Source organism: Corella eumyota, chromosome 2 (genome assembly GCF_963082875.1).
Source record: "Corella eumyota chromosome 2, kaCorEumy4.1, whole genome shotgun sequence".
Classification (NCBI taxonomy): Eukaryota; Metazoa; Chordata; class Ascidiacea; order Phlebobranchia; family Corellidae; genus Corella; species Corella eumyota.
The window spans coordinates 18,752,016-18,760,190 of record NC_137491.1 but is presented as its reverse complement, the minus strand read 5'-3'; the positions used below and the strand labels follow the sequence as shown (position 1 = coordinate 18,760,190).

The 8,175-nt window shown below is 27.8% G+C and overlaps 3 protein-coding genes across 3 annotated transcripts in view; all 3 read left to right on the top strand.

The window, feature by feature from the left end:
* Window positions 1-338: 338 nt before the first annotated feature.
* LOC145742601 (integrin alpha-1-like) lies at window positions 339-5,062 on the top strand. Its single transcript, XM_082560378.1, has 10 exons — window positions 339-508; window positions 849-1,011; window positions 1,452-1,569; window positions 1,859-2,042; window positions 2,164-2,227; window positions 2,932-3,074; window positions 3,470-3,575; window positions 4,097-4,214; window positions 4,536-4,612; window positions 5,033-5,062. The coding sequence occupies exons 1-10, from the start codon at window positions 339-341 to the stop codon at window positions 5,060-5,062; spliced, it is 1,173 nt and encodes a 390-aa protein (XP_082416504.1).
* A 1,005-nt stretch (window positions 5,063-6,067) lies between these two features.
* LOC145743556 (uncharacterized) lies at window positions 6,068-7,402 on the top strand. Its single transcript, XM_082561551.1, has 4 exons — window positions 6,068-6,260; window positions 6,720-6,861; window positions 7,135-7,258; window positions 7,346-7,402. The coding sequence occupies exons 1-4, from the start codon at window positions 6,100-6,102 to the stop codon at window positions 7,348-7,350; spliced, it is 432 nt and encodes a 143-aa protein (XP_082417677.1). The 5' UTR covers window positions 6,068-6,099; the 3' UTR covers window positions 7,351-7,402.
* A 422-nt stretch (window positions 7,403-7,824) lies between these two features.
* Window positions 7,825-8,175, top strand: part of LOC145743554 (integrin alpha-1-like) — a 47,227-nt gene continuing 46,876 nt past the window's right edge. Inside the window, exon 1 of the mRNA XM_082561547.1 lies at window positions 7,825-8,045. Within this exon, the coding sequence (XP_082417673.1) occupies window positions 7,840-8,045 (206 nt within the window). The 5' untranslated portion in view covers window positions 7,825-7,839. The remainder of the gene's footprint in view (window positions 8,046-8,175) is intronic.

Below are 8,175 nucleotides of genomic sequence, written 5' to 3'. Positions count from 1 at the left end.
TGATTAAGACCTCTGCACGTCATCTAGGTTAAAGAGGTCTACAAGTTAGCATATAACGTGGCATGATAGTTTTTAGAGTAGACAACTCTCAGGGACTTGTAGACAATAATATTAATTTGTCACGTTTTTTAGATTATATATTTTACGGTGTAATTAGTGTGTTAAAAATTGACTTACCATTTAATTAGTGATGTTGATTAGTTTATAATGCAAAAGAAATTGTTTCTCTGAACTATTAGGCGTAGTAAGCAGTATGTAAGACTTTCAGAAAGGCCTTTAAGTAATTTTACAATAAAATTCGAAATATAAACAATTTTTAGTTTTATAGGAACCTGAAAATGTATTTTTTACAATATTTTTTAATTTTAATCTTACATGAAATATGTGTTACTTCAATTAATGTTGATTCTAAACATGAAGTTCAGAAATTTGGTTCAGCGCAATCCAATTTAAACGAATCAAGTTATTTTGGATATCAATTAATATTTACTGACGAATTAGACCAAAGGTATAGTAAAAAAAATTACAATTTACCTTGTTTTGATTTTGTTTTGTTATTTAAATAACTTTCATGATGTAAATGCTTGTTCAGAAAAAACTGGCACATTTGTTGTTTCGGTATTTAAATGACATACAAAAATAGCATTTAACAACCTAAGTCTGAATAGTAAACTTTGTAGCAGGAAATAAACTTCCGCAAAAATATCATGTTTAAAATATATCTGTGAATAGGTTATTATGTGTTAATCAATGTACTTTCTAAGAATTATAAAAATCTGTACAAAGAATATAAATTTGTCGTAGTAATTTTTAAATTTCAAAAATTACTGATTTAATTTTTATTTAAGATTTTTAACTGGATCACCTTTTCTTAACAATAAGACGGGAGGAAGTTATTTGTGCTCCGAAAACGATCCTTCCTGCATCCAAACTAATCCCACAATTCCTCCGCTAGAAGAAGAGGATTTTTTTGGTCTATCCATTGCTGTTCAAAATAATGGAAATGTAACTGTAAGTAAAAGTTTAAACTTCAATTTTTAGGAGTAAAAGAACTAAAATAAAAATAAAAAACAGGCAGATATATTTAATTACGAGCTTACAAAATATATATAGCCTATAACATTATAGAATTTTTATAAATTTAACCAATTTAAAAATCGAAGTGACAAGTAAATTAAAAACCTGCGTAGGCTATATGTTACAAATAAGCGGTTGGTATTTGAACTAAAATTTAATATATTGCTTATGTCTTTTATATATAAAGTAAGTTAGTATACCCTTCAAAAATACATAAGTTTACTAAACATACATCGTAATTTTTCTAAATGTTGTTAGTTATTTGAAACTAATTTAATATAATTAAAATACTAAATAGTTTTAGTACAACTTTGCCCTAAATTATTTTACAATATATTTAAAACAGTCAAAATCACAATTGTTTATTCTTTTAGGCATGTGCGCCACTTCGAGAAAAAAGATGTCAAGGAATACTGGTGCAACTTGGATATTGTTATTCTGGATCAAATTATGGGCTAAACTGGAGCCCTGAACCAACAACAGAAACATTCTGTAATTTGAAAACTATGTTATAAATCAATTTTGAAAGTTTGTAAAATAATCTTTGTTTATACAGCTGTCTGAAGCCTGTCTTATATATATAAATGATGATTGAAAATAATACTTTAAGATTTAAACAAATCTTACCCAAATTCGTCCAATAAATTAAATAAACAAGAAACCAAAAAGCAACATTAATTTACAACAAAAATTATCTTACCGCAAAATCCATTTTGTTAATTTATATTTTCGAAACATAAACAAAGTTATTCCTAATTCATTTTTTTAATTAAATTTTTAGCTTGTCGTGAAGGCCACGTTGAGATTTTATTCGTGGTAGACGGATCGTCTTCGATTACTTTATTCAACCCTGACAATTTTAACATAATAAAAAACTGGATAGCAAGCGTGGTATCTAGGTTTAATATATCACCACGAGGAAGCACATCGGTTGGTGTTATACAATATGCCACCTGGAGCCCACCGTATGTTTATTAAATACGTTTATTATTTAAAATTTAAAAAAGTTATTAATTTTAGATAGTAAATTTTGATAGGATATTTTGTATTTAAATTGAATTGTTTTTCATTGTTATTTTTTTGCAGGACATTTACTCAAGTAGTTACAGAAATAGGAATCGGTCAATACACCTCGTTTCAAGAGTTTTCAGTAAGTCATTAAAACATGTTAAAATCATAAAACTAGGCTACAATGAATGAGTAATACAAAATTCCCCAACAAATAATAGTTAGCAAAATAAAACAATAATGCCAGTTTAACATTAATAAATAAATAGATTAATACATAATAAACAAACAACCATATAAAATACCATAGAACAGACCACACGGCGTACGCAACGCAATGTAAGATTTCGCAACCATTTAAAATGAACAGAGTCGTTCACACGTACGAAAGTTTGCGTAAGTTACGTAAGATTTCATAAAGTTTTGTGGCTGGAGCGAAATTTACGCAAGATTTCGTAAGCGGTATACTTTTATTAGATGATTTTTATTAAAATTCAAAAAGAAATCCCTAGAACTTGTAAAGTTACGTAACGCAACGCAACGCAACGTTACCTTGTCGTGTGAACAGGCCTTAGTTTGTAAATATTATCCATAGTTCAATCGATAGAATAACTGTTATTGTGCAGTTATATTAATAATATTTCAACTTGACAAAGTTAACTCTATTTGAGATCGGAGTAACATTGCTCTATGTTTAAGCTGTGAAGTCGGCTTTTTTATATCAACATATGCAAATAAAAATATTAAGTATGTTAAAATATACAGGTTTTACACTCAAAAATTAGAATGATAACAAACACATAAAAGGCACACATTTAAACATCAAAGTATATTATTATTTTCAAGGAAGCGCTTGATAATATCACAATATTTAATGGAGCCACTTTCACTGCCAATGCGTTAAGAATTGCTACTCAAGATTTTATAAACTCACCAAGATATAATGACCCAAATAATGAAAAAATCCTGATTTTACTAACCGACGGGCAGTAAGTTTAACTTGTATTATATTTCAAATAGTTGGCCAGTTTGGTATAGAAATTTACTTTAAAACAATTAAATAAAATATATTGGTAATTAAGCACCAAATATAATTAGCAACTTTAAAATTAAAATCAAAACTTTGCCATATTTTTAAGCTGCATGTGCATAGAATACAATTCAATTTAAAAAAATCAGCAGAAAATAAACTTCCGCAAAAATATCATGTTTAAAGATATCTGTAAATAGGTTATTATGTGTTAATCTATCTATTTTCTAGGAATTAAAATCTGTATAAAATAATCATAATAACCTATTTACAGATATTTTTAAACATGAGAAGTATCGTACTTTTAGTTAAGTATTACTAATAAACGATCGTTTAGCTTTACATTATGTTTAGGTCAAATGATGAAAATTTACTGAGTAACAGTTCAGCTTTGCTAAGGTCTTTAAATATTACAACAATTGCTGTCGGAGTCGCAGGTGCATCAAGAGAAGAATTACAGGTTTGATATTAAGCACAATTAATTTATGTTGGCATTAATACTTTTATGTGGTCTTATATTTATATTGTAAAGTGAAAGAATTTTAGATTTATTTTTTTAAATACAATTTTTATGGTAATTTACAGTTTACAATATTTTAAAATTTTGCTGTTATTGTAATTTATAAATAATTTTACCCTATTTTTTTTAATAAAACTTTTATAATATTTTACACGCTCTGTAACAGCGTTATATATTTTTTTGGTTGTTGATATTTTTTATATTTTTCAAAGCATTGACTTAAATTTTAAACATATTTTTTTTTTTTTAATTAAATATTTTTATAACTTTTGCTAAATTTAAAATAATTTTTAGTGCATTTAAATACCCTATATTTCAAACTAATTTTATTTATTTTTTTCAATTTTTGTAATTAGTGACGAATTTAAAGTATTTTTAGTGCATTTACACAAGGCCGTATATTTTAAATATATTTTAAAAATTTTTTTTTTAGTTAACTTAATAATATTCTTATTATTCAGATTGTCGCGAACGGCGAAAGAGGAAATAACGAGCGAGTATATTTCACAAATAACTTTAATGACCTTGACGCTATTGTCGACGGAATTTTTGTCGATATTCAAGTAACTGCACTAGAAGGTATAATGTTTTTCTTAAAAAATTACAACACATATTTTTGGTAGTTTTGTACACCAGCCATAATATTTAACTACGAGCCAAAAAGTTAAGATTCGAGCCGCACCAATGCCACATTATTTACCCTAAAGGCCCGGTGTTTAGAATAGCCCAATTAAGGCTTTTCCAATATATTATAAAATCCATTTTCTTAAAAGTGATATCAAAAAATTAATTAAAAATTGTTTACATCATCCCAAATTTGCTAAATTAAATTTAGATTCGTTAAGTATAGCCAACTCTATATATTAATTATCTTAAAAACTTTGTTTATATATTGAATAGGTACCGAAGTAGGGCAATCGGGCGTATCGAACGAACTACAGTTTTCTCAGACCGGATTTTCATTAACCTACACTCAGGTAAGTTTAATCTTATTGTTTATTGTTTTCTTTTCCTTTTTCCTCCTTTAAATTGCGCGCTTTATAAAATCAAACGGAGCGTAACAGATTGCTTAGCTATGTTAAACGTAAACTTTGGTAATAGCGAAGTGATATAAGCGGCGTATATACATATATTTATGATGTGGTATTGTAACTACACGTATTGTACAGAAATATCCAAAAAAGGTTTAACCAAATTGTCTGTTTTTTAATATTATGTACAACTTGTTGGCTTTTAGAAAAATGCTCGACCTTACTACGTATTTAAAACAGAGTTTTAAATGTGCTTATATTACAATCAATTTTTGGTTTTTAAATATATTTGATTGGGTTAAAAAAACTATAGAAATGATTATAGGCAAAAAAGATAAAAATAATTATACATGTATGTGTAAAAAGATCGACAATAAACCTAGGTTAGGTCAATAAAAATATCACTTTGATTGTATACAAATTGCATCAAAACAATTTCACCCGATTTGTAACAATTAAAACTGACTTATTAACTGCTTCAGCAAATATTATTTCAACACACTTCCGGATTGCAACAATACAAGACCAGTATTATCCTGTTGACGGCATATTAACAGGCATAATCAACAAATAAATCTTAAGTATAACGATGACACAAGTATTTATATTGCTGACGAGTTGACAGTTTAAAAGCCTATTGTACAGGTTCAGTAAATGTATAAGATATCAACTTATAAGCACTGATAATAAGTATGTAAGTAGTTCCATAAATAGTTATAAAAACACAATACAAAATACCTAGCTATAGGTATAACTTGGGCTATAGAAAATAATCAAAGAAATTTACCGCTACTAGAAAAAAAACTTGTGACTAAAAGGACGTTTAAGATATCTAAACTTGTATTTCAGTATTATTACTAGTGTGAAAATCTCCCATTATGCTTTAGTACGTTAACTCGGTTCAAAATGCGTGGGTCATTTATTGTAACCGTTATATGCATAATCTATAGTTAAAATAGTAAGCACTATAAATACAATGCTCAATAGCACTATAAATACAATGCTCAATAGGTTATTACTTTGCACGTGACAAGATTTTAGACATTAAAAGATATTCATGGAAATTGGAGCCTATTAAAAAAGAGGTTTTGTATATAGATATACCTACAAAAACTAAGTTTCTTAACGTACTTGAAATAGTGCATGTTTGTGGAAATATATTGACCGGATTTTACTTAAATTTTTAAAACACGAAAAGTTTTGTTAATATGTAAACATAAGAAAAGGTAGTTTCCATGTTGTAATAATACAAAAAGTTAAGTAGCTAAAAATGTCTACTATTGTTACAGTAGTTATACCATACGCGCTAGTATACGTAGGCAGTTTAAACTTAGCATATGTTAAAATCTAATATAGTTAACAGTCTCTGTATCTAAACTCTAGTCTAATCGTTTTAGAACTAAGTGCTGTTAAAACTAAACTGTTAAAGAAGTATGGGGTTATTAATCGGATATATATTGAGCCAGTTTTTATTTGTTTACGCCGCTGCAATTTTTGAAGTTAAACAAGCGCAAATGTTGAAACCACCAAACGCAACAGTGAATGCCTGTTTTGGATATGACGTACAACTGACAACACAAGAACAACCACAAAAGTAAGTTAATTTGTTTGAACAAAAACAACTATATAATATCAAAACAATCAATATAAGTAGTTAAAATAGTACAAAATATTCCCCTTTTTTTTACAACATAAGCTACGTTATCAATTTTTAAAAACAATAGACTAAACGTGTTTAAGTATAATTTTAACCTGCTTGTTAGCTTAAAATAACTCAACAATTATAAATTCATTATGAGTGTACTTAAAACTGTAAAAGTACAATTTATTTAATTTATCCAACAAAAATTGTCAATTTACAAACGTTTGTAAAAGATAACATTCAAAATTAAAAATTACTAAAGAATGGGTGGGGTTTGATTCCCACAACTGCTATTTTAACTCTTGTGGTAAAACATTACTCTTACGTATAGCAATGATGTGATAACAGCTAAAAGCAAATTAAAAACCTTATGTTGCATTAATATATATTTATTTACCAAGTATATTTTAGATATTTGGTTGGAGCACCTCTTTCAAGAGAGGGCAAGGGTGAGGGATATATCTGTGATTTAGAATGCAAAAAAATAGAAGTTCAGTCGTTGGAAGGGGAAAGGGGTTTGGGATTCAGTTTAATTTCTAAATTAAATAACAAAGTAAGTATGTCGTTACTTAACTTTTATTTACAAATAAACGTCAAACAAAAACTAATTATCATAATTTAAATTCTTTAAAAACAATGTCATTTCAAATATTACATTAACATTCTAACTTTTGGTTTAAAACTAATGTAAATTATAGACAATTTTTCAAAGTTCTGTAAATGTTATTGTAATCTTATATTATTAGAAGTCTAGTGCTACATTATTAATTTGTTAGTGCTATACATTTACTTTATTAACTATAATAACACCTTATGCTAAACAAAGGGTTTAGTTTGTGCCCCCCAATCAGAAACACTTTGTAATGGAAATTTACAAATGCCTGGGACTTGTTATAAAAGCAACGCGGGACTTAATTCGTGGACAAAAAAGGATGTTATTCCAACGGAAGGTAAGGTTAATAAACTATCCATATAAACTTAATGAGATTAATAACATTTGTAATGCTATAATAGCTAATGTGTTATACTTGTAAAAGCTTAGATAAAAACGTGGCCATAATCATAGCTAAAGTTGAATTGGGGACGCCAAATCCATTGGAAAGAAATTGTTCGAACGGATATAATTGCAAAGAAGCAAAAGGAGCGGAAATCCGCTTTATTAAAACCCGTTCCATTTGTTTCCTTTCCAAATGTTTTCGTTTCATTTCTATTTGTTTCTGTTTCGTCTGTTTCTTTTTTAATTGTTTTGTTTTTTTTTGTTCCCTTTCCATTTGTTTTTGTTCCATTTGTTTCTTTTAAACAGTTTCTAGCGCCATCTTAAATTTACACTAGAAATTGCCTAATCCCAAAATATTCCCTGCACAACTCTGATTCTCAGTTTAACTTTTTTTAAACTTAATCTAGCTTTAAAGAACATCTTAAACACGTAACATATTTACCACTTCACCTATAACATACACTTTTTCACATTACAATTTACCACTATAACAGTAATAACCTATTACATAATTCTTTTCTTGTAAAAGTAATAATGGTAATGCTTTTTTTAGATCTATGCCCTCGATTACACGCCGATGTTATATTTCTTGCCGATAGTTCAAGTTCTATCAATCATGAGGATCCTAATAACCACGATCGCATGAAGACTTGGATGAAAAATGTTGTTGCCTTGTTAAATATCACGAGGGAAGGCAACTCGACCGTTGGGTTAACACAATATTCCACCATATTTAAACCGTAAGAAATTGTAGTAAATTGTACCTAAGTTAACTAATTCTGTTTAATTATTTTTCATTCTTGCTTATTACCAATGACTACATGGGCGTTTTACATGTAAAAAAAACTGTTTTTATGTGATATTTTTGAA

Excerpts from the sequence above, each read along its gene's own strand:
- LOC145742601 (XM_082560378.1), top strand. The coding sequence starts at position 339 with ATGTATTTTTTACAATATTTTTTAATTTTAATCTTACATGAAATATGT. Across the intron at positions 3,075-3,469 it reads ATTTTACTAACCGACGGGCA|GTCAAATGATGAAAATTTAC; the intron begins GTAAGTTTAACT and ends CATTATGTTTAG. Across the intron at positions 3,576-4,096 it reads CATCAAGAGAAGAATTACAG|ATTGTCGCGAACGGCGAAAG; the intron begins GTTTGATATTAA and ends CTTATTATTCAG.
- LOC145743556 (XM_082561551.1), top strand. The coding sequence starts at position 6,100 with ATGGGGTTATTAATCGGATATATATTGAGCCAGTTTTTATTTGTTTAC. Across the intron at positions 6,261-6,719 it reads ACACAAGAACAACCACAAAA|ATATTTGGTTGGAGCACCTC; the intron begins GTAAGTTAATTT and ends AGTATATTTTAG. Across the intron at positions 6,862-7,134 it reads TTTCTAAATTAAATAACAAA|GGTTTAGTTTGTGCCCCCCA; the intron begins GTAAGTATGTCG and ends TGCTAAACAAAG.